Source organism: Coffea arabica, chromosome 10c (genome assembly GCF_036785885.1).
Source record: "Coffea arabica cultivar ET-39 chromosome 10c, Coffea Arabica ET-39 HiFi, whole genome shotgun sequence".
Taxonomy (NCBI): domain Eukaryota; kingdom Viridiplantae; phylum Streptophyta; class Magnoliopsida; order Gentianales; family Rubiaceae; genus Coffea; species Coffea arabica.
The window spans coordinates 3,943,747-3,969,533 of record NC_092329.1 but is presented as its reverse complement, the minus strand read 5'-3'; the positions used below and the strand labels follow the sequence as shown (position 1 = coordinate 3,969,533).

Here is a 25,787-nt window from a genome sequence, read left to right as displayed (position 1 = left end):
TTGTACAGGCGCACGTTATGAAGCTGCTTTTCTCAAGCTTCTTGTACAAACACGAAAAGCAGGGGAAAAGAAAAAGAAAGGAAAATTAAACACGATAAAGAAAAGTAGATTAAAGGCATCTATATCTATATAAATTTGAAAAGAGATTTTTAGCAACAAACCTCCATATATCTTCCTACTATCAATTCCATTTTTCTAACATTTCACATTTAATTTAATTTATAAAATATATTCCTCTTCTTCCACGTCTACTCTTCACATTTGAAATTGTTGGTTACTTTTTAAAATCATTCTATTTCAAATTGTTAGTTAATGTACATGTTATCCTATTTGAACTTCAACCCTTTCCAATTGCCTTGTATTATTTATGATTCTACTCCAATTAAAACTTCTATAAGACTATAACAAGAGATAACAAATATAACATCCTTTCATGCTTTCTTATTAATTTAAATAAGTAGGATTATTTACATTGCATTTTTGTTATGCACACTTCAATAATCATTTTGATCGTATAGTTTTCATTAATTAGACTATATGATAAAATAAATGGTGGAATTTCAGTGCAAATAACATTTTCCTAAGTAAGAAGTGGCTTTCATGCCTTTCTAATTTAAATAAGTAAAAAGTGGCTCCACTTATATAGGAATTTGGTTTGAAGTTTATTAGTGGGAAGGTAAATAAAGAGAAAACATTGCCAAATTTAGTAAAAGTAAAAAAAAGTAAATGATAATATTTTATCTTTTAACTTAATAATCTTAAGTAAAAGAGCAAAATTAAATAGAAAACACAAAAGAAATAATGCCGTGGATTTAAAAAATCAAGAATGGTACCATTCATGAAATCTAAATTACGAAATCACTAAACAAAAAACAAAGTACTATTGGCTTTTAAACGTGGAAATTTTTTTGAAATATTCATTTTTGATAAAAAATAATGATAACAACAACACCAATTCTATCAAAAATTTTTTAAAAAGTAATATTATAGTTTAAGAGAAAAATATAGACCATTCGACCCTAAAATATTACTTAATTTGTATATATCTGGCCCAAGTTTGACTCTGATTAGATTTGAATAAGAGCGCCAAACCCAAACACTAAGGATAACTTTTGGTATCATTAATTATTTTATGTATTCTTATTGCTGTCTTCATATATAAATATGTATTTGCTATGTTAAATATATATATATATATATATACATTGATTGTAGTACTTGAGGATATTATAGATATTATCAGTTTTTCATTTCCATTTTTAGATACTAATAATTGCAACCATTGTAATCAATTTTTAATTTTATATTTTCATTGTGATAGGTAAAGTTAAATATATTGGGTCGCAGGGATATGAATTTAGAGGTAGGGTATGGGGGGAGGAAAGAGGGAAGAAAATGTTGAGGACTTGAAAAGTGGCGAGAAAGATTGAAGAAAAAATGTGGGTTACAAAGATCGGCGAAGAAGGGAGAGAAGAAGAAATGGGATAGCAGGGATATGACAAAGATGACAAAAAAAAAATTAATAGAGAGAGTGGTACCATGATAGAAGATACGAAAGTCGTAGGAGGCGTCTGATGACTAACTGGCGGATAAGAGTAGAGGGAAATGATGATGATTTTTAATAATTTTAAGAACTCTAAAAACATATATTATAGAGATTTTTTTTTTAAAATATACGTTAAAGTTTATGAAAAATGTTAATCTAAATGCAGTCAACAATTTTAGCGGTACAAGATAGGAGAAAGTTTTTTTTTTTCTAGAAATGGAAGAAAATAAACTGGTTATAATTTATTTTTTTTTATATTATAAGTTTTGATATATGGGTATAACATTATATGTTTTGTCGGATACTGATAAATTGATTTTTTTTTAGAAAACTCTTCTCACCTTACCACCTAACCTAACCCTTTCCTTAAATGTGTTAACAATTCCTCGATCATGTAAATCATTACAAATTAAAATTTTTTCAACATGTTAAGCATACATTTCTTTAAAATTTTTAGTCTATATATATAAATATATATAATATTATTTTGATTTGAAATATAATCCGGTGCATGGTACGGGTCAAAATACTAGTATAAAATAAACACCAGAAGCTGACAAAATGCAGGTCTGGACGATATGGGCTTCGTTTTTCCTGCACGGCTCTATAAACAACACATTTCTACTCAGAGTTCTCTTCTTGGCTCTTGACTCAATCTTTTGCGAGATCCACCCATTCTTGGACATGCCAGTCCTCTTTCTCTTTTTTATTTTTTTGGGGTGGGGGGAGGAGGAATCCTTTAACTGTTCCTCATGGGTTAGTAATAAACTGGAGGAATTGCAAACCTTTTTGCCCTAAATTTCATTTATTAGCGTAATTCTTCAATTTGACGGAGCTGTTTCCAGTAGTACTTTTTTGAAGTGCCTTTGAAACACAAAAGGGTCTAAGATCATGGGCATGCTGGGGGGCCTTTCTTGTTTAGTGCAGTGTATTTAATTTAAGAGGAATTATTTCTTGGATTTAAGGTCCACTTGGGCTAAGCCGGAAGCAAAATAAAAAGTCCTGAACTAAGACTTTTTAGTGCCGAATGTTTGAAGCAGGTCAGTCGATTCGATTGTATTGTGACAATTAAAGGTGACTTGCGCCTCTAGTTTTTCCTACAAAGCAGCACTCCACTAAAATTAACCACTCTCATCTCTTAGCTAAAGCAACTACATCAATCAACTAATGTTTTATTTAATAATACAGAATACAAACATCCATATTATCTCTCTATTTCTACGCTACTTACCTCTACTACTGGCTTATTGCTATGATTTCCAACTTCTAGCATCTTTACTTCCTCTAATCAAATGCTCTGTATCTCAATCAATCGAAATCCTACAGTTTCAGCCTGGTGCCCTCTAACAGTAAGGCGGTGTTTGGATTGCACTTTCTATCGAAATATTTTTACATTTTCATGAACATATATTTTTTTATTTTATATATATTAAATTACTTCAATATATTTTTCTAATAAAAAACTCCTAAACAATAGCAATTCAAACCTCACCTAAAAGTAGATCGACAAAATTAAACTTCGGGCTTTGTGGGGTTTTCTAAATGGACATTGATTGAGTCTTTGAGAGACCTCAACATACGGTCCAATACACAAATGAAGGTTGGGGCAACCGCAGCCCAAAATTTGGTAGATGTCACTAGCCCAAGAACCACTTCCGATGACGACTGCACTATTTTGGCACGCAAAACAAGTTTTCAACGCAAAATCCCTTCCGATTAGCGTACACGCACCTCCATTCAACGTGAAAGTCACTCTCCAATCACTTCAGTCCGTTTCACCCACTCGAGCCAGTTGCTCTCTTTAACATACTGGAATAACCCGAACAACTTTATACTACGTCGTATAACGACAGAAACCAGAACATCGTCTTTCCTTCTCATTTCCGTACTTTTTTCTTTTTTCTTTCCTTCTCATTTCGAAACTTTCTCAAGTCAGTTCCGGCCTGTATAATCCGGCAGCAATGGAAGCAAAAGCATCGCCTCCGTCGTCTTCGCAAAATCCAATTTCCAACGGCGCCAAAAATCGAGACTTTTTGCTTCGACTCGAAGCCTACTTAGCCAGACGCGATGGAGTCGATAAGCTATTGAAAATCTCAAGATACGCTACAAAAATCATCCTGGCATCTTCCTTTTTATCCGACGGCCAGACCATTACTCCCCGGCTCAAATCATTCGAGTCCAGCGTCGGCCTCAGTCGGAAAGCCTTTCGCCTAGGTAAATTCGTCCAAGATGTTAATGCCCTTCGCTTTTCTTGCTTTTCATCCCATCAAGATTTGACCTTTTCGATCATTGCTTATGGAGGAGAGGGATTGTACTATTTTATCGAACAGTTTGTTTGGCTAGCTAAGGCGGGTCTGATTGATAAGAAGAATTTGAATCGGTTGCAGAAAATGAGTGCTTGGTTAGAGTTTATTGGGTATATTGGGAGTGTGAGTCTGAAGGTGAGGGAATTGAAGAGGATCAATGAAGATGAGGCTTGTTTGATGTCGATTGTAAAGATTTCTGCGCTGAGGGGAATCGGTTGTGCCGAGGAACTGGAGAAGTTGAGGAAGCTAAAGGAGAAGAAGTTGTTGAAGAGGCTTTCCGTTGTTCAAGATTTGGCTGATAGTTTGATGGCTTTGGCTGATATTCGTGATGGTAAAGGAAGGCTGTTGGCTCCTCTCTTGATTTCGTCAGCTGGGCTGTTGTCAGCTATCATTAGTACTCACAAAAATTGGATTTCTTGCTAGTTTTAGAGCCGGGAAATAAAACAGGGTACTAGATGATTGATCATAAGATACCACTTGATTGTTATAGAGAAAAGATCAGTGAAAATGATGGTTGACGGAATTGTTGTAATTTTGGTATACTGACGATAAACGGACCCCAAAAATTGTATGGTCCTTTGTGTTCTCTGCTAATCTATTCATTCACAAATAATGACATATTTATCTTTTGCAATGCCAGAGCTGAGGGTTCTTGTTTTGTGGGCACTTTCTCGTGATTTATGCTTTGCATATCTTTGAAAAGTTAGGTGACTCTTGGTTAAAATGGGTCATTGAGCTCATATTTTGTCGGTGAGAATTGTAAAGGAAATGAAGTGAAATGCTGGACGAGTTAAGATTGTCTTATCACAGGTTGGAGGCATATCAGATTTGGTTTCAGTTTGCAGAACTTTGATTCATAATTGTGCACTTGAGCTTTAGGTGTTCGTGTTTTGCGAGAGAGAGAAAATATACATCCATTGTGCAATAATTAGTCTGTTGAGAACGCCAGTTGAAAAGGTATGGTGAAATAATTGGGCACGTTTTTAAGTTCATACAGTAGAAACATTCAGCATTTTGACGAGTAAAAATGGGAACTTGCTTGGATTATTGACTTGGGACGGGAAAATTTTGTTGCATTACTGGATGAATCCATTGGATGTGTAGTTCATTTGCAGGGGATATCCATTGTTAAATTACGACAACTATGTAGTAAGTGGTGTTTGGAACTGTCCATGCAGCCATAGTTAAAAATTTGAATATCACTGAGAACTCATTTGTGCTTCAGCATATAAATTTGGCTTGCCTTCGCCGGGTGAGATAAATTTAACCATATGTGCCCGTCTCAGAGTTCTAGGAAACTCTCTTTTTTTTTTTCACAAAAAAAAAAGTTTGGTTGGTTTAAACTCGGTAGAGAAAAAAAGTTTTGGTCTTTCAATATCTCAACCTCATGGATGCACTCTTGACAGATTAGCACTTGTTTCTGAGAATGTGAGTGCGCGCTGTAGATCCACCCGCATCAGAGACTCCTGCCAATTGTGACAGTTTCAGTTTCAGCAATGTAACTTTCAGTATCTTTGAGCAAAGCTCCTAGATTCATGAGGTTCCTTCAGACACAGTGCTTGTAATTTTACATAACCATCATCATCATCATCATCATCTATACGCCTTTGTTTGGCAGCATACACGTCCAACTGCAGTCATATTTGAGTTCACGCCTTTGTTTATCAGCATACACAGACAGAGTCCTAATTTTGCATAACCATCGTCATCTTTACTTCACTATTCTTATTGAAGATGCTTTATGCTTCCTATGCAGACAAGCTTGTTAGACATGAGAGACGCAACATAGAAAGGCAAGGATATAAGTTTTACTCATCTAGTTTTAGAAGCAAACAATTTGTTTTATATATATTTTCGACATTATGGGTATCCGGATCCACAGCCGACTAATCCCATAGCGTCTAGGTAGAACGACCCAATCGATGTCCAAGATGATAACAATTGGGACTCAAATCAAAGCGGAATCCAGTCGAGCTATCCAGCGCGGGCAATAATCTGTTATAATAGTGAGGTGATTCTTAGGTGATACTCCTATGTGCTTCCTTAATTACACAATATGCTAAATGTGAACAATTTATGCCGAAAGTGGACGCATCCTTGTAAGAGTATGGAACTAACCATCTATATGGAAACCTTCTATTAGAATTCTTTCCTTGTACAATGAGTATTCCACCAACACGAATCCAAATACCACTTAGATTTCGTCTACTTTCCTGAATCAAATCAAACTGACCAAAGGGAGTTTCCTCATCGTATCAGATGCCCATCCCATCGCCACCTTATGGAAAAGATTTCGTTTCCTTGAAAAAATTTGACACGCACGCAATCGACCCTCATTCGTAGCAGCCACAGTGACCCAAAAACAACCCATCGCCATGTTATCACTATCGCTATCCTGTCGGGTTTTTCTTCCTTAGATCTAAGGACAAACCCCCCACCCCCCCCACCCTTCTCCTCAACCCGCCCCAGTAGGACTGAAGGAATAATTGAGAGCTCTAAACACAAAAAGAGAACAAAAGTACTCAACTCCAACCTTCCTCTCTTCTTTCTCCTCTCCTCTTCTCTGGGATTTTTTACTGCTAACCAAAATATGAAAGACCTTAATGGCTTTCCAATCATAATTTAATCAAGTTACTGTAACTCTGCTCAATTCTTCTCTGCTAGTATTTTTGTTTGATCTAAATTATTCCTAAATAAATGGAGTCCGAGCTCAAAACCCTTAACCCGAATCCAGCTCAAATTCAACCTACCCAGCGGTCCCCACCCGTCGATGATAACTTAACAAAAGATGACCGCCCGCTTCTCAAACCCGAACCTGTGCCCCCCGGCCCGACCCAGAACCCCGCCACCACGACCGCCCCTGACATTGAAGAGCTGGAGAAGAAGTATGCCGCCTACGTCAGGCGCGATGTTTATGGGGTAATGGGTCGGGGCGATTTGCCCTGGGTGGAGAAGCTGCTCCTGGGTTTGGCCCTGGTGACGCTGGTGCCTTTGAGGGTGGTGTCTGGGTTGACGGTGCTGGTGCTTTATTACTTCATTTGTAGGATTTGTACAGCGTTTTTGGCTCCGAATCGGGAGGATGAGCAGGAGGATTATGCTCACATGGGTGGGTGGAGGAGGGCTGTGATCGTCCAAACCGGGAGATTTTGTTCTCGGGCTCTGCTTTTTATTTTCGGGTTTTATTGGATTAGCGAAACTCATCGGGACATCGTGGATGTTAGTTTCAATGGGAAGTTTGGTACCCAGGTATCCTTTTCGGTATTGCTTCTAATTTACTGAATTATCTGGAAATTTTATTTAGTGTAACTGGTGTTCAATGCGCGTGCATGTGCTTTTGAAACTTCTTTACTTATCTGGAAATTTTATGTAGTGTAATTGGTGTTCAATGCGCGTGCATGTGCTTTTGAAACTTCTTTACTTGAAGTTCAGTCGCTGGTCTTTTAAATTTATTCAACAGCTTGTTCGAATGCGTATCTGCGTGATAGAATTTTCTAATTCAATTTTTTTTGGGAAGCTTAGGTTGCTGAAGTGTGGACTATTTTGGATGAGAAATGTGATAAAGTTTGGAGCTTGATGTCATGCATTAATCTCTTTGACTGGAAACAGTTAGGATATTCAGGAACTCACAAGCTGTCAACTTTGGTGGGTTAAACACAGAAAAATTGGAGGTTGAAGCTCTTGGACGGTGGTCTAACTCATTAATTGTTGCCATTAAATGATGAAGGAAGATATTGTAGTGATTTTAAAAATGGCATACTTCTAACAGAAGCATCTGTTGGGAAGAAGTATGCAAGGGAAACAGCACAGTTAGTTATTTTTGCATGAATCTCTGCGGTCAGAGGTTTATACTATACTATCATAAAATGAAACCTTTGAGATATGTCACAGTTTAAGTATGCATGAATTTGGGTATGTGATTGTGGGTGGATATTTCCATAGGATGTCAATATCCTACTTCATTTAAAGGACATGTTGTTGCTTCCCGGTATATTGCCTTTAGCGTCTGTTATTGTTGGATGCTAACAGTATGAAACGATGAGGGTCCTTCAAGGTCCATATGATATTAAACCATTCCGGAAATTTGCTTGATTTGAAGCTTTCAAAGTCGCTGTTTTGTGAATCCGCCCATAATATATGCGTGTTGTTATAAATGAGGGCATAGTGAAAGAATAAACCCTGTATGAACTGAACTGAAGTAACCCTTTGAGGTGAGTGAGTTGTCTTTATCTTTCAAAGAAAGCGAGTACATGTTTGGGTGTTAAGGGGGACTTTAGATAGATACAGTAGATAGAATAACCAGTGGTGTTAAGTAAGATGACTGCTAGTCACTGTAGGGGTTCTTTATGATCCAAGTGTTCAATTCCTTTTAGCAGTTTAAGATTAGGAAATGAGTCATGCTTTTATGATGATAATTAGTCTGCATAGTTTTATTGACTCGTACACTAGTAATTATTTTATTCCTCAACCTTTCTGCATATCTTGTACGATATGATTGTATTATTAACTAAAGGTTCTGGTTCTGTTATGAAAATTGAAAATTGTTTTAACTTGATTTTTTTTCCAGGCTGAGTCCAAAGATCAATCACAAGATTCTGCAAGACCTGGAGTGATTGTTTCAAATCATGTGTCTTATTTGGATATCTTGTACCACATGTCATCTTCTTTTCCCAGCTTTGTTGCCAAGGTCTTTGAATTTTTGCACATCAATGTTTCCCTAGGATTAGGAAATTGATACTTATTCTATTGTTGATTTGACTGACATGTTTCTTTTCTATTTTTCTTGATCATGTCTCTGTCTGTATTATTGAAGAGATCAGTGGCTAAACTTCCTCTAATTGGTCTCATCAGGTTAGTTCACTCTGGATTCATTTGCTACTTAAGTTGTAGACCATTGCAGCTTCTTTTAGGAAAAACTGAAAAGATATCTTCTTCTCCCCAGGTTGTTTTGTGACATTTTATATGAAATTATTGTCTGCTGGCAGAGAGCCAAATTGTGATTGTCTCAATTTTGTTGTCACCTGTGTTTTGACTTTTCCTGTAACTTGCATATATCACGTCAGCTTTATGCCAACTGAGTCATCAATTAGTGTAGTTGGTTGAGCAGTATTCTTCCTTTATAGTTTCTCAATGCATTCAACTTGCAAAAATGAATTGAATTCTAGAGCCGTTATTCAGGAAATGAGCGTTTTTTTTCAGTCCAAAACATTCTGAAATTGTGAGCCTTGTAGAAATGATTATTATGCTGTTCTGGATTCTTTCCTTTTCTCCCGTGTTTATCAGAAGTTGAGTTTGTGGTAGGTGCCTTTAAATTCTTTACCTTCTCTTTACAGCAAATGCCTTGGTTGTGTCTATGTCCAACGGGAGTCGAAATCATCCGACTTCAAAGGTGTCTCAGGTAAACTCCTTTTTCTGCTGATCTGCTTGAAATGGTTAAAACCTGAACTTATGATCATCATGGCGGTTATTGCTTGCTAAAGGTAAAGGTTACTTTCACCTGCTGATTTTCATGTGAAAGTTTCATATCAAGCAAAGCAGTAAGGGCGGAAGATGTTTTATAAATACATAATACGCAATTTTCTATTCTATCACGCCTGACAGGCTGTCATTTCAAATTTTTTTCTCAAACAAGCTTGGTGATCTAAATGTCTAATCGATTAGTGTCTAATTTTTTTAGTTTGCCTGGCTTTCTAATTTAAGATATATGATGCTCACAGGTATTGTTAATGACAGAATTAAGGAAGCTCATCAGGATAAGAATGCCCCTATGATGATGCTCTTCCCAGGTTATCTTCTTTCTTTGTTATGATGCTATTTTCCCTATCTTTTTAGTGCTTCATCTGATAGTCATCCTTAGTGACTGTTAGTATCTCTGATTCGATTGGTTTTCTGCCAGAGCGTTGTAACAGGCCTTAGGTACTTGTGATTGTACTTGTGGTTGTATATGAAGCATTTATATAATGAGAGGCTAGAAGTGAAGTTGCAAGAAATTACGTGTCCAACTTTCATTTCCATTTTTATCCGCGAGAGTTGCAGCAGTCTAACCTGTATTTCGCCATACATTTCAATTGTACTTTGATTAGCTGTTAAATGGCTCCTTGTTCATTATATCCATTGTTGGTTATTAGTCATGTAAATTCTTAATTGGCATGAAGTTTCGTTCTTAAGTTTGCATAATTGTTTCTGGAGAATCCCTCAGCCTGTCAGTCTACTTCTACGCATATCACTTTTGCTCCACATATTCTCTGTTCTTGTGGCCTGCAGGTTCATCTGATGCCAAAACCTAGCCGATTTGAGTCTCATGAATTGATGTACAAAATTTTGTGTGTTCCACAAATAAATGTACGAAATCTTGTATATTCCATGAATTAATGCATTGATAGCAAATCTCAGAGCAGTAAATTACACTGTTTAAGTGGATGGAAACTTGCTTAGATGGACTGCTGCTTCATTCAGGTGTTGTTTTACTATGGTCATCACCCTTTAAGGAACTCAAAAGCCTGAGATGTCTCTAGTATTTTTAACATGTTTGATCAAGGGGAATATTGCATTCTCCTTGGACGGTATATTAATACCAGAGGTTTGCTTTTCCTTGATGTTCCACTGCTTTTACATTACTTCAACTTGACATTCAGTTGGTACAGACTGTCTCTGGCTGAACATTAACTATAATGACCAAATTGACGAATTGTGTCTTCTTTCAAATCACCTTTTTACATGTTTGACCTGGTTTTGCTCTCTCAGTCTGCAGTTACTCTTAAACAGTTTTCTTTTTTGTGCTTGCAGAAGGCACAACAACTAACGGAGACTTCCTCCTTCCATTTAAAACTGGTGCCTTTTTGGCAAAAGCTCCTGTGCTCCCGGTTATTTTAAGGTATCCATACCAGAGATTCAGTCCTGCCTGGGACTCCATTTCAGGAGTGAGTATTTTCATCTTCTTGTTATATTTACATTCTTGATCACATAGCTAGGTTTAGCTGGTTCTGCTCATCATGTTTACATCCTTGATCACACAGTCTTGCATTTGTTCCCACTTTAAATGCTCCCCTGGATGCTTTTCTGCCACTTCCTTGAAATAATCAGAATGTGCTTAGGAACTTGTTAATGTTTAGGTAGTTGTGGAGTTTTTGCCATTTTCTTTCTTTCAAAGACCAGATTGTACGTTATGGCAAAGTTTGGTGACTGCCACCTGTTTCAATATGATTTAAAAGTAAAGCACACACTGGGTAGGTGTTCGGTCGCTACCAGTAGTCCATGGCCCAATTGGAATCACCCTGCATACTACCATATATTGAGAGAGGATCAGGTTTGGATTTTACCTACTCATATTGATGAATATATCTTCATGCAGGTGAGACATGTATTTTTCCTTCTCTGCCAATTTGTAAATTACATGGAGGTGACAAAGCTACCTGTGTATCACCCGTCACAGCAAGAGAAGGATGATCCAAGGCTTTATGCAGAAAACGTCAGGAGGTTAATGGCTCATGAGGTAGGGATTTTGATTTAATGTGTGACCATCATTGATGTTTATGGTCAGTGGATGAAATGGACAGTCCTACTTTCAATTGGTATCAGTTTTTGTTTGATGTGCTATAAAACTCTACTGATGCTTTAATCAATAATCATTGGTTAAAGTAAATGTCTACAAGTCACACGCCTCACATGAATTTCATTTCTACTTTCAGACATTTGGGTACTTGTTGAAAGTGCTAAATCAAGGATTTTAGTGAAATGATTTTGTTGGATGTGATGATGTATATTTTGATCGGATCAATTCATGTGGGTTAATTTTAACAAAATGAGTAGTATTTACACAAAAGTAAATTGCAAAATGAAGAGATTTGTAAAAGGGAAGTTTCAACAATGAAAAATGGGCGTGATAGTCCTGATATTAGCACAGTTAGCCTTGGAATAGAGTGAGGTAATAGAGCACTAAGTCATTGATGTGTCAATGCTGGATGCCTGTATCATATTGTTGTAGTTACTAGATTAATTCAGTCTCATTTCTTATTTATGATGTGCAATGCAGGGTGGTTTAGTGCTCTCAGATATTGGCTTGGCTGAGAAACGAGTATATCATGCTGCTCTCAATGGTAATACTAGCATACCTACTGTTTTGCATCAGAAAGACGATTGATAATTTCATGGCCTGGCACTGAAAAGATATCTAGTCCACCTTGGGTTGTTGTAGTTGTTGCTTGTATCTATAGGTTGATTTTAGGGGAACTGATGGGTGATGATCTCAGCTTGTTAAAACAAACTGTTGGGTGTTTTGTATGATGCTCCCTGTAACTTCTTTACTTACAACACTATGACCATTGAATACAATGTTTCGATGTTTCTGGTGGATGTTTTCTTATTTCCTCAACTGTATACTTGGCTTTTATAGGCTTCACGTCCTCTGGGCTTTTGATATACTTCTATTTGCTCTGGTAAACATTCTAGTGCAAGGAGTATGTGTTTATAAATCTGAAATGTCTCTTTGGTTTTCCTGCAGGTGTATTTTGTCAACAGTAATTCAGGTTCGCGGTCTGTATATTCACATGTATGTTTCTGTTAATGAAATTTGAAAATTATGTGCAGATAACATATTCCCTGGAAGAAGGCATTAGATAACATATTTCCTGGAAGAGGCATTCTTACTGTCAATATCATCTAAGTGTATACGTGCTCATATATGTAGAAGCTTTGGGGAATCCTGAAAGCTGGCTAATTTTTGACAGCATTGTTAGGCGTTTTGCTTAAAAAGATCCAGAAAAGCTGGTTTATCCGATCAAAGATAGTATGTTAGGCACAGCGCTTATTACTCCTCCAGTGTAACAATTGTTATATTCATTTCTAGGAGAGGTTTAGTTTAGTATTCTATTTATGTTCTCGCTCATGCAGAGACTATGGTAGAAATTTGGTGAAGAGTGGAGTCGAGGTGGGGTTTTTGTTGTTTTGGTGGTGGGGGGGAGGGATCGTTTGTTATGATCCAAGCAATAGATTGCGAGGCTAATTTATTGTTCGAAGTAATGGGAAAAAACCGTCAAATTATGTGTAAAATAGGCTGGGCTCTGACATTCTTGAACGTTGAAAGGTGCACCAAAATTACTCAACTGCTCTCGTATTAGAACTTAATATTATGTAGGTTCTATACGCTGGATGCTCGAAACAAAGATAAGGAAAACACAACGTACCCATAATGAATAAATAAATTACAGATTGTATAACTTGTTTCACATTATACTAATAGTAGAATTCATAGTATACGGAAAATGTCAAGGCATGGAATTTTCAGACGCTACATATCACAGGTAATATGCATGCTTCAAATGGGTCTCGTATGGGGCGATCTTGGATCAAATTAAACTGAACAAGGAATGGGGTTTCGCCACGGCTTCCTGACGCTGGTTTTCTGCCTACGTTGCTGGGAGGTTCAGGGTGGAAGCAGTTCCAAGCCTTGATCTTTGTATCGAAGCAAGAAAACATTAACAACAGTAATCCTCAGAACCCCGCACGCATTTAGGAAGAAGTGTACAACTCATTTCGGGTTTGAGAGAAGCATGCTTTTGTCCGTTATCCTAGCTACATTTCTGAATATTGGCAGACGTTTTTCGGTGCTAATAGTCAAGGTTTTGTAATGCGATGCACAGGCGTTAGCTCAAAGCTTTTCCTGTGGAACTTGAAGCAGTATTTCTCATGCCCAAAAGTGAATACACCATTTAACTCATCGAGTATGATGTTTATAGCAAGACTTTGATATGGCATGGCATGGCACTGCCCATGTCATATTCAACGAGCCAAGACTTGGCGTAGCCAGTGCTATTGGCATTGTAACACATCCTTCACTAGCAACTGAGCCTTGGGGCCAAATCATATGTAAGAGTTTTCCCAGCACTACTAAACTAGTTACCGCGTGTCATTGATTTGGCTTGTTTTCAGTTTTATGGCACCTGAACCTGCGGCAAAGCTGTTGCAGACAACAGGTCTACGTACACAAGGCATGAAATTATAATGCCTCGAACTCGAAGGTCAAGCTTGCCGAGTGATCACTACATTGACAATAAACCTAACAGACCCCTTTCCCGAGTTCAAGCAACAGAACTTCAGGATGCCGTATTGCAGATTTGTTCAGGAATTGAACTAAATACTAGCTGTGATTTGAAGGTGTCAGGAGATGAAAGTGAATGCTGTTAAAAGCGTAAGGAAGGAAAAATTGGAGAATGATGATACTCACAATTCAGCTTTTTCACTGCATGCATTTATCTACTTCATTTGGTTCTAAGAGATACACTTACTGTTACAAAATATTCAACATTGAGAGACAGAGAGAGAAGGCATGGCACGTCACAAGAATTATATCCCTTCCTAAGGCAATTGCGCTAGACAAAGGGGCTTGACTTGCATGCATAAGCATGACAACAACTTACAACACTGCCTGATAGATTAAGATTTCAAGAATTCATCCTGGTCTCATCGTTCCTTGAGTGAACCATTGTTAAACTTCCTCAATTCCCATGGTGGTAAGCAGCCTTTTAAAGGGGATTGTAGAAATAGTGAAGATGTAGACAACTGCTTCTGCCGTGTTGAGATTGACGACAAACAACTGAAAGAACTTCTGAGCCTTCTCTTCTCATTATCATCTTCTAGGTAATTTGGATCATGTCGCACGGGAGATATTTTCAGAGATTCTGGCAGAATGCAATTGAAGGTAGAACCTGTGGATACAACAAAATAAAAGAGAACATAAAGCCGTATCCGGCTCTTCAAAAGTGTGAAATCCTGGAGCAGAAGAGTAGTAATGTACTGATGATAAGAAAGTTGTTATATTGGGAGTTGATTCAGTTTCAAATTCAGTTTCAAGTCTCTCTGTTTTTGAATTGCTAAAACTTTGATCCTTCAGATACAAGTATAAAATTCATGCTTCTTTGACAGAACATTACTGGGCATTTTCAGTTAACAGAAATGTATATCCAAATGTTCACTAGATATACACTTTTGTATAGGATAAAGTGAACAATTGGATATACATTTCTGTTAACTGAAAATGCCCAGTAATGTTCTGTCAAAGAAGCATGAATTTTATACTTGTATCCAAAGGAGCAGTTTGGAAAGAACTCAGTAATCAGGTGATCTTTTAAGTGTTGTCAGGAAAAAAAAACGTACATTCTTGGTAAGGAAAGAAGAAACACGGAATTTCATACCCAAAATTCTATTAGATACCGATCTTCCCAAGTTACAAGCAATTCTACATGTAAGTGATGGTAAAATCTTAACCTTTGAAAGAGTTATAGTGGAAGCAAGGCTACCTAATTTTGCCAATCGGTTGACCCATTTTGGAATCTTTCTCCCAGTAAGTTTGTAGCATATGTCCTTACAGAAATGATTGCAGTTCTTGACAATCAAGTGATATGTATCACCATTGTAGCTTGCAGCTTGCCTCTCCATAAACTCCCTGACCTGGGCGGCATCCAGGGATGTGGTCCCAATGAATATTGACTTTCTAAACTTGAAGCCTGGGCACTGCCGAGGTTCAACTTCAAAGACACCACTTGATGGATAGTCGTGAGCCCCAAATGCATATTCCACACCATGAACTGTGAAGTATATGTACTGTTAATAAGAAAAACCATCACCTTTGGCCTAAGCTGGAACTTAGAAACTTTTTCCATTATTTGTGCAATAATGAGAAAACAGTGTTCAGTAACTTTACCACCTATTTATTGATTAGCATCCTAAGCTAAGTGAAAATGGAAAACCAACTAAAAATAGAGTTTGTACTAAACAACAAAAGATTTTAAACCACCAAAGGCCTGAAATATGCACATCTTTTTATTTAACAAGCTCTTACAGAACCTACAATGAAACAGGCCTTACTATTTCACTCCTCCATTAAGATCCTGATATACAATCTGCAAAGATTTATGCATATTAGACACTTCGTATCCTGAACTTTGCATCTAGCTACAGTTTGCTAACACTACAGAAAAAATTCAAATGAAACTAGAAAACTGAACTAGGAACAACTGGTACAAGCTCAAAGCAAACTGCAAGAAGCACCAGACAGAGATGAGCAAAGGGTGCTTCTTCATAGATAGGGGTAAATTCATCATGGCTATGCATTGAGAGACCACAATGCAAAAGGTAAAAATAATGAAAATAAGCATATAAAAAACCTTACCTTCAACACCAGAATGAAATATACCTAAGCCAGCCCAATACACATAGCCATTCATAGGTGTCAAGTCATACACATTTAGATAAACCGGTGTCTTTCCAGGGCCATAATTAGCAGGCTTCACCTTGGAGAACAAACAAAAGCGGGGAGTTGATTTGCATTTTAGACGGAGGGGCACTATTGACTTCCATCCTTTCTTTGATCCTAATGTCATGGTTCTTCTACTGGTGGAATTGAAAGTCAGTCAAGGGCCCATCGGCATCTTTTCTGGTATCATGAAAATGGTAAGCCCAAGTTAAAAAATAAAGAAGGAAAAAAGAAAACCAATCTATCAAAAATAAAAGGTTGGTCAAGCAATCAATCAACATGGAAAATAAGAAAAAAGTGCATAATAATATTATTCTTCAAGTATTGCCACCCTCTATGTGAGCATAACATATAGTATTAGTGAAAACTTCTGATACAGCCATATGACATGCTCTGTGATCAGTCAACCAGAAGCAAGATGATTGTATAAGAAAGAAGAAATGGTCAAGTAATGCCGTCTCCCGGAATTTGTTTTTTAAGCTAAACAAGTAGCAATTATAGTTTAGTGAGTATTTTTATATTATGCAAAGAGTTCAAAATGAAAAAGGGAAAAGAAGCATAGAGGTATAATGTCACAATTCAGAAAAGTCATTGATTATTGAAATAGATTAGCAGCTTACCTTAAATTAGAGCAGCAATGCTAAAAGTTTATGTAATTAATTCATATTGAATCTTCACAAACCTATCTCAGACTAACAGTTATCAAAGCAGCAGTTGGCTTTAGGATCTTTCCAAACCAACTATCCTTCAGAACTCAGCAATATGCCAGACAAATGAATTCTCAGTTCAGGAACTACTCAGCACAAAGATTGTCATCATTTTAAAACTTATAATTGGTAGGTAGTGTAGACCTCACTATCATTTGAATATCAGATGACTCTGATAGAGAGTCACCATCCACCTAAATGAGTAACCTAATCCTTTTATAATGCTTGTATGGAATCTTATCCACTATAGAAGATGCAATTAATCAATTTAGTAAGTCGACTTTTATGTTATTATATTAGCACAAGAAACTTTTTCGAGATAGAATGTTAGCATTAAGCTGCTTATTCTGTCCATTTACTTATTTCGTTTTGACTTTCAATTTTTATTTGGGCAGGCAGAGGAAGACCAGAGACACAAAAATAAAATGACTACTTCTGTGTTCAAACTTCTTGAAAAGTCAACAGTAGCATGAGTGGTGAGGCACTCATGCAATTTTTAGTTTGTACCTCATCACTGTAGCTTGCAGTTTTGCTTTATTCTTTTTCAGTTGTTATACAATGCAGAAATTTTGTTTACCATGATATGTTTCAACTTCCAACACTCTGGAGAAGGAAACCTCAAGACTTGTCTTGTTGCTGGTAAGCAAACCAAAATGACTTCAAATGTAAATAAACCTTATGTAATATAACTTATTCATCAAACAGATACAAGACGGATTACAAAATTTCTTCAAGGTGATCCTCTGTTTCTCAAGAGAACAACTGCACAGCTTACTTTCTCAATGTTGCAATATCTTTTCCACTATGTCATGAAAACACTCGCTGAGACTATGTTTACATTTAACTTTAGCAAATACATTCTGAACGTACCTTCTAATTGCATATAAACCATAAAAAGATAAAGAGTAAGAAGATTTCTCAAGCTAATCCTATATAAGCAGAAACTTACATTATCCTTTGTCATCTTTATTTTCTATTTCTTAGCATATCATCTAAACAATTCACTAGGGAAGAAGCAGTCCCAGGTGATTCATTAATACGACAGCTCCTTGTAACTTGTCTCTACCTATTTCACCCACGGATGGATCAAATGTAACTACATGCAGTCTTTAATTATATAAAAAACCTTTTAGAGCACAATAAGCTGAAATTTTATCCCATGAATTTATAAATGCCACATCCACTCAACTGTGGATGATGTAGCCAAATGCATCATCTTTAGATGGTTAAAAAACAGAAACAGATTAGAAGCTCGAAGTAGATGCAAATGAGATCCTTAAAGAGAGAAGATCGGAAAACTACTACTACAAAATGGGCCAGACTAGAGGGAGAAATTAACTAATGACAGAATCATTAAGCTGGTATTAGCATCATAATAAGCAATTTCCCTGTGATTTTCCTGGTCTAAGCCAGGAAAATTCCTAGTTGACATATTATAGCAAACACTCAGCAATTATTGACAACTGTCGTTCCCCGGTGAACAACCAGAATCAAAATTTTGACCGAGCTGTATGGAGCTTCATGAATAGTTAAAGTTAACATAAAGAATGACAAAGGGCAAAATTATAATTTTTCCTTGCTGAAGAATTCTGGATTTGCAACATTACATCAAGTATACATCAAATTACTTCTAGTTACAAAATGATAAAGTGAAGTTAATGCAAGAATGTGAGCCGAAGTATGCCAGATCTTGTTGTCAAGTTGACATTTTGCACGAAAGGAAAGAAAGAAAAGAGAAAAAATAATGATGAGAAAACACAAACCGAAGCAATTCTAGCACTATCAGACCAGAAAGAGAACAAATGTACCACAAAGGCCATAAAAATTAGCAAGAATCCCACCAATTACTTTTCGCCAAGAAGATTTAGAAAACTAACAAAAAAATGAAGCAAATGGAAAGGATTAAGAATGATTCACAGAAAAGGAGACTCACAAACTAAAAAGACACCAGCTTTCTTCAGCACTAATCTGGTGTTCTAAAGAGAGACAGGGAGCACTTGAAAATGGGTTTATAAGCTACGCATCAACATTTAACATATCCATATTTGTGCCAAATCCCCAGATAACAAGCAGCAAAATCTTGAATTTACAAGTAACCTCTTCCCAGAGTTCAAGAAAGCAAATTGCTTAGTAGCAAGAACTACGGATAAAACAGAAATAAAAAGGAAATGAGAGCAGTGAGGCGTATCTGAAAAGGCCCCAAGTTTTGGAGGTTAAAGCCTAGAGGGAGAGAACGGACACATTATACCACAAGGGGTTCTCTCTTCTCTCTCCATCTCTCTCAACTGTTTTTGCTATCAAACTTTTTCTTATGTTTAACCTCAAAGAGTAATGGCAGTTTTCTTTCTTTCTTCTTCTTTAACCTCAAGTAGCTTAAAAGCTTAGCACGGACAGAATAAAGAAGTTTTCTTTAGTACTAAAAAACATTTCTGTTAATCATCCTTCACAAGTAGTAAGTAGTAGCAGTAATTTATCATTTCATTTGGGCTTTCACTGTTTTGGGAATAAAAAGTTTACCTGGAGACAAATCAGAAGAGGAAGCGACCTCTTTTGTCTTCATATAGAGACCCTATGCCTTAGCCGCTGCCGTTGGTACCACTTTCACTCGTAGATTGTGGTGTATAATGAAAATTATTGTTCCTATAATTGTCACCATTATGCAAATCCCTTTTTTTTTAAAAAAAAAAAATTCTGAAATTATATCCATCTATGCGTAGATTGATTATTGTGTTACGTAAATATTTTGTGGACTCAATTTATTAGAAGTTGACATTAAATTTACTGATAAATAATATTAACAGTTATGCTCAATCAGGCACGATATTGGGTCATATTTAGTTTTATTAAAATTCAATATAGAGAATGAACGAATTGCAATAAATTAGTTTTAAATAAAAAATACTAATGAAAAGATGCATTCAATTTACTGAGAATCTTCTCAGAAGGGAATAAATATCCCTCTTGTTAGATGTATGCTGTATCTTATCTAGACAATTAATAAGTTGCTGGATATCTTTTCATAATTTAGAAGATGAAGTTGGCAGTCAACCTCAACCATGCCCTTCACTTCAGGACCAAACTGATGGATTAAGGCTGTGTAAGAAAATGCATGGGAATTGGGGCGAGTGGTGGTCTGGTCGGCTGCTGTGAGGGACTGAGGGGACCCCCTTTCTTCTGCCATGGTTTTGGTGCCAATGCGAAACTACTAACCTTGACAAAGAGAACAGTTTAATAATACTGGCGCAGCTGTTTACTTTGACTGTCATCTTTCTGTAACTGATCTAAAAGAATTTCAAGAAATGAATCAAAATGATGTAGTCTGTGACTTGATTCATGCTAGTATGCTACAGCTCCTTTATCCAAGCTCCTTTTCCGATTGCTTTGATTTGTAAAAGCTCGATTGGATTTAACGCTCATGGAGAAAAGGGGGTGAAAATTGAAAACTGTTCTCGCATGGATAAAAGCAGCCTTGAAACTAAGGCCATCGCCATCCCCACTGAGTGTAAATTCTACCATCGCCATCACAAATGTGGCCTACCTTTGTCAAGCGGAACATGTACGTGTGCCCAACTTATTAGTAAACGAAATAACCAAACGATGCAGAGACAAGAGAGGAGTCGCTGTCTCTTAGATAAATAAACGATTGTTTCACTGTCACTGCCAAATTCCTCATTGCATGGTTAGATAAATAGATAGATAATTAGTTGGCTCAGGCTGTGCATTTTGGAATTCTGGACAGACAGATAAATACCAGTATATTTATTAGTTGAAGTTTGGAAGAAAATGGGTGAGTAGCAGTCTAGTAGATATGGGTCATCCCTTTTTTTTCACATTGAAATTTCTTGGCCTTTACGCCGGGAACTGCAAAAGAAAGTTTTTGCCTTCAAAGAAAAGAAGTGCAGGTGAAGCAGTTTCGTAATCAACGGCTAACTTTTAGGACTTAGAAGTGTTATCCAGATCATTTTCCCCTTTTTCCCTCTTTCTGTTTTTAACCCATGGTTGATGGTTGTATAGTATACTTGTCTTGTCTAGGGCGGATTTCATTACATTCCCTTTAGTTTCTCACTGCTTTCCTAATTTTATATTGTCTTGCAGGTGCATATTCTTTATCCAACTAATCATCATATTATGCTGGCAACAATTATGCAGTGGAAATTTTTTTTTTTTTTTTTTTAGATGAAAGTGGAATAGAATAAATACCGAGTCCTCAACTGCCCGCTGCCCAGCATGTGAATTGAAGTAGTGCTAACAAAATCTTGTGGTCTTCAATGTGTACCCTTTTAGGACAGCAGCAAATTCAATCACCTAACAACTATCTGATGAAGTTATACAAGTCCGCTCAAACAATTTTCTTTCTTTCTTTTTCTTTTTTTTGTTTGGAACAATGGGAGAAGTCAACTGGGCTATTGCAGTTTGCACGTTTGCACCATCTCCTCAGTGCCTCTGCAGCTGCTGCCTGTGCCTGGATTTTCTTTTTGTGCCTCTTATGAGTCCTAATCCCATTAATGTTGAAACCCTCCATGGGTATCTTGTGCATGGCAATAATGGCTAAAGGAATGCAATAATAGCTGCGGATGAAATTTATGTGTCAAGCTGTGCAGCTAGTTGTAGTGTCCCAAGAATTCAATCACCTCGGTATCAGAAATAGGATAGCAGTTGCAATCTTTCACTGCGGTAATTTCATATGCCGTCTGACTGGTAAATTCAGTTAAAATTGAGTAGTGTGTTTGGATAGTAGATTATTCGGCATAAATTTTTTGAAAAAAAAAATATTATAATACTTTTTGTTTTTTTTTGTGTTGAGCATATGATCATTCCTCTCTCTTGAGAAAACTAGGCTTGAGATTGAATTAATTGCCCCTACATTGGTGAGGCACAATGGGAGGAAAGAAATGTTTTTGTACAAATAACAAAATCGAAGCCGTTTTTCCTATTCCTTTTTTTAAGCTAATCTAAAGAATATATATATTCACATACTACAATGTGATTAAAACAATTCCAATCCTTACCTTAAAAGTAAATCACTACTATAACGGAATTTTCCTATCGGCCAAATCAGTATGTATTACACAAACGAGAAATATAGCAGAAGATCTAAACTGTTGAAAGTGGCTGGAGCCATTCATCCAATCTTCTCAGTGTTTGTATCATCAGAAGGCCAGATTACTGTCTCTATGAGCCGCTCTCGCATCAACTCCAAATTTTGATCAGAGATTTCTTTGTATATTGCAGCATGATCACATTTCTGAAAGTGAAAAAAAAAGAAAAAAGAAAAACAGATACCAATAGTGCAAAATATCTCAGTGCATATCTTCCACAGGCACAAAAGGATCCTTGTCACAATATTAAACCAGCAACATTCTCTTTTTACCTTAATCCATTTTCCGTACAGGTAAAGTCGTGTTACCATCACTCTTTCTGCGAGTTCACGCTTCTCCTGTCAAAAGATGATGGATTTGAACCTATTAGGCTTGCCTGCCACTAATCAAGAAATTCATGCACCCAATGCTATAAGACTTCCCCAGCGGATACCTTTGCCAGGCTGCGGATGAATCGCTTCCCATCACGAGGCTTATTTGCAGCAACATAACTGTTGAGGTTGAAACACATAGTAAAATCACAAAACATAAGAACTTGAAGCAATCTTTCTTTGGAAGTTAGAAGACAAAAAGGGCAACAAAGTAAGAAGTTTTGATTGTAGAACTCATCGATGAAAAACCTGCAACTCGCTTCCTGTATAAACTCAGATAGGTAAAAGAAAAGAGAAGCAGCAGAAAAAATGCATATTGTGAACAGTAGGCATGACTTCAGGCTTAACTCTGCTTGTTCGAATATGATGTTTAAGTGAGATCCAAGTTTTACTTGCTGTGTCTGAAGATATACAAAGCTGGACATCAAGAATGAAAAAAGCAGGCAGAACATCTCTCAGAAGGAAAATTTTACTTACTCATTAAACCATCGGTACTGGGGAGGGTTCATCTCAGAGAGCTGGTTCATAACAGTCCTCACAGCTTTGTATGTGAAAAAGTTAAGAATTGACTGCAAGCCGATTCATTTAGCAACTTGAGGAAGTGAATGATAAAAATCTATCTAATCATTGGAGTCTACTATGATTGTAACTAAGGCAATTTTGATATTCATGCACAATTAGGATAACGAACATGAAGTGATGGTAGCATATCCAATATACACAATACACCAAAGACACACAGCAGCAAAGATCAATCCAATATCTTTCTGCAAACATGATTTAGTGTGTGGAACATATAATCGCACCCAACTACCCATGATAATTCTATTCTCAATGAATAATGTGAATGCAGTTGTTGATAATAATATAGCCAAATTGTAGATAGATAATAACTTTCTCTTTCTTCAAAAATATAGCTAGTTTATCATACCTTTTTATTTCCATTTGCCCATCATCAGTTAGTTCATGAATAATTTTCTAATCTATAACTAATATGCTGCTGATCATAAATGGTTAAGAACAACCCCTTGGCTAGACGTGGTTTTCCAATTAATGTGCCAACATTCTTTTCATAGTTCCTAATTACTTGCCAAAAGGTACAATGAATTTAGTATCGCAAAGGCACAAAAAGCTGCAAATAGCAACACCAGTACATTCTCCCATAATAAATTAATCAACATGTAGCAAAAAATTAACCATACCAGGGATCAAAGGAAGCACAATAAGCATCTAGGACAAAGAGTGAATGTTCTTACAGCTTTTACATCAGCAAAGTTTTCCTCGTATTGTCCGGCCACTTCACTTACAATCTTCAAACTCCTGTTCTTCCTCTGCTCTCTCAAACTCTTACCACCAGACAGAGCTTTTACTGAATCAAGAAAAGGGCTACTCAGCTCCAATGATCCAGTAGGTCTTGGCATATGCCTCCTACTAGTAACTAAATTCCTACTCGTAATCAGATCTCCACTACTCAAGTTGCATGAAGGCAGAGCATCCAAACACAAGCGTGGACATCCATGTGAATCAGTGATTGGTGAAGCAACAAGAGATAATGGTCCAACCATCCTTAACCTCCTAAGACTAACAACAAATTTATTCCACACAGAAAAATACTAATCACAATACTATGCAGTACCCCGGACCAGATTTCTGAAAATTAGAATCAAGAATTGAACAATCTCAACGGAACCCTCTTGAGAGAAACCGATAAAAAAGCAAGGTCACGTGTCCAAGAATATTGGAGGATTCACTTTTCATTAAGTCAAAGTTTCGTGTATCTGGACGAAAAGGGTATGTATGGAGAGACGTACACTTTTTTTTAAGTTGAAGAAGTAAAAAGGTTACGGGCAAGGAAAGTATGCAAAATGCAGGAAAAGGTGGGCGGATTTTTTGGTGAAGTGTGAACGCTGACCATAATAATTTTGAGGTCCAAAATACTCCAATCACAAACGGTATCCAAACCAGGTTCCAAAGGCTGCTGAACCGAAATTAGTGCAATATATCTGTCAAATGCAGCCTCAGATAGTTTGCCTCATTTCGAGGGGAAAAAAGAAACACTCGACGGAATTTAGATTAATAAGCTGTTAACGAACAGGCTGATTTATCTTTATCAGGTATCAAGTAGTCCAAGGGCTGCGTTGTCCGCAAAACAAGTTGGAGTAAATTTGAGCTTGCCCGGCAAGTTTTTTCAAGAAATCCATAACAATCCAAAAAAAAAATATATATATATATATAGTATATATTTACAATGGGTTAAAAAAATGTATAAATTTGCTTGTACGCTAGAGAAAAACAAATTTAAAGAATGTTAAAAGGCGAATAATGACTTCTAATTTTGCTGGGCACACAAAGGTATGGGAATAAAGGAAAGGGAAAAACACCAATTTAGTTCTCAGATTATTTCACTAAAGCCAATTTGGTCGCTTAACATTTTATCGCATGAATTAAATTCCTTAACTAAAATTCTTGTGCCAACTGAGGATCTATACAGTAGCGCTACCCAAAACACATGTTTCTGTACACAAACCAACGACGAGGCAGGGACTTTTTTGGAAGTATAAAGATACGATTTCTACAGGAAGCAAGACAACAACAATTTTTGTTCTTGCCTATTCCATGCTAAAGACCCAATACAGTATCAGTCACAGTTTCATTCCCGCCCTTTCTATCTTCCTTGCTGAAATTCTGGAAATCATTTTCATTATTCCTAAAACCCAGACGAGAAAAAGGAAAATCTTTCTGTCAAATTAAGAAAATTCAACACCAGCATGATTAGTCCTTGATTTCACAAAACCCAGGTGTTTAATTGTTACTACAATAACAAAGCAAACTTCACCGAGGCATTTCATCGAACACCTTTTCCGCATTTAATCATTACTAGCAATTTTGATCATCCGTTACAGGTATGTCACTTCCCTTAATGAAGGTGCCATACGGCGATGTTTATGAGGCTTCCAGGCCGGCGACGTTGACCGGTGTCTTGCTGATTGTGTATTGCGATCATCTTCAGATACTGTAGCAAGAGAACAAATAGGACAACCCTTTTTTAAGAAACCATCCTCATGTTTAGAATCAGCATTTTTTGGGGCTAGATCTAAAGTCCCATTAGTAACGTGGTCAGATGCTATCATTCCCGTTGCCATCAGTGATTGCTTTGTTATTTTTAGTCAGAGACCTCTGAAGTGCATTAGATTGACCATTCCTATGGTGATGTTCAATTTCTTTTGTGATGATATTGGAGGAATATGGAACCCCTTTATGAAAGACAATTTTCCCATTATTTACAGCTAAAGTTGAACAATCCTTGGCCAACTTCTTAGCACAGTGTTTAGCTACGGAGGCTGATGAACTGATGGTATGATGATTCCTTGAAGTTCCAATTATAAGCTCAGTTGCTGAGTAAGATTTTGCTTCACGAACTAAAATTTTGCAAATTGATGATCCTCTGCAAATCTTTAGCTTGAGATCCACCTGTCTGAGATTGCAGAAGCCTTCATAAATTGCAAGAACA

At 36.8% G+C, this 25,787-nt stretch overlaps 4 protein-coding genes across 9 annotated transcripts; 2 read left to right on the top strand and 2 right to left on the bottom strand.

Moving 5' to 3' along the window:
- The first annotated feature begins 3,398 nt into the window (after positions 1–3,398).
- LOC113713316 (peroxisomal membrane protein 11A-like) lies at positions 3,399–4,510 on the top strand. Its single transcript, XM_027237017.2, has one exon. The coding sequence runs from the start codon at positions 3,508–3,510 to the stop codon at positions 4,273–4,275; it is 768 nt and encodes a 255-aa protein (XP_027092818.1). The 5' UTR covers positions 3,399–3,507; the 3' UTR covers positions 4,276–4,510.
- Positions 4,511–6,068: 1,558 nt separating this feature from the next.
- Positions 6,069–12,721, top strand: LOC113713315 (lysophospholipid acyltransferase LPEAT1). Of its 5 annotated transcripts, XM_027237014.2 has the most exons (10): positions 6,286–7,098; positions 7,372–7,494; positions 8,417–8,536; positions 8,663–8,700; positions 9,183–9,247; positions 9,567–9,635; positions 10,636–10,769; positions 11,201–11,341; positions 11,882–11,945; positions 12,350–12,721. In XM_027237014.2, exons 1-10 carry the CDS (start codon positions 6,550–6,552, stop codon positions 12,367–12,369), a joined length of 1,323 nt encoding a protein of 440 aa, XP_027092815.1. In that variant the 5' UTR covers positions 6,286–6,549; the 3' UTR covers positions 12,370–12,721. The 5 variants fall into 5 exon arrangements, with proteins under 5 accessions (XP_027092817.1, XP_027092815.1, XP_027092814.1 ...); XM_027237016.2 differs by lacking the exon at positions 7,372–7,494 and having other exon boundaries at positions 6,069–7,098; XM_027237013.2 differs by lacking the exon at positions 12,350–12,721 and having other exon boundaries at positions 11,882–12,201.
- A 1,343-nt stretch (positions 12,722–14,064) lies between these two features.
- Positions 14,065–19,410, bottom strand: LOC113713314 (deSI-like protein At4g17486). 2 transcript variants are annotated; one of them, XM_072068927.1, is made up of 4 exons: positions 19,324–19,410; positions 16,016–16,279; positions 15,144–15,431; positions 14,065–14,552 (listed from the first exon to the last, which is right to left on the bottom strand). In XM_072068927.1, the coding sequence occupies exons 2-4, from the start codon at positions 16,224–16,226 to the stop codon at positions 14,308–14,310; spliced, it is 744 nt and encodes a 247-aa protein (XP_071925028.1). In that variant the 5' UTR covers positions 16,227–16,279; positions 19,324–19,410; the 3' UTR covers positions 14,065–14,307. The 2 variants fall into 2 exon arrangements, with proteins under 2 accessions (XP_071925028.1, XP_027092813.1); XM_027237012.2 differs by lacking the exon at positions 19,324–19,410 and adding an exon at positions 18,740–18,992.
- A 2,308-nt stretch (positions 19,411–21,718) lies between these two features.
- LOC113713313 (chaperonin-like RbcX protein 2, chloroplastic) lies at positions 21,719–24,066 on the bottom strand. Its single transcript, XM_027237011.2, has 5 exons — positions 23,533–24,066; positions 22,754–22,845; positions 22,339–22,396; positions 22,178–22,243; positions 21,719–22,051 (listed from the first exon to the last, which is right to left on the bottom strand). Exons 1-5 carry the CDS (start codon positions 23,839–23,841, stop codon positions 21,929–21,931), a joined length of 648 nt encoding a protein of 215 aa, XP_027092812.1. The 5' UTR covers positions 23,842–24,066; the 3' UTR covers positions 21,719–21,928.
- Positions 24,067–25,787: the final 1,721 nt, after the last annotated feature.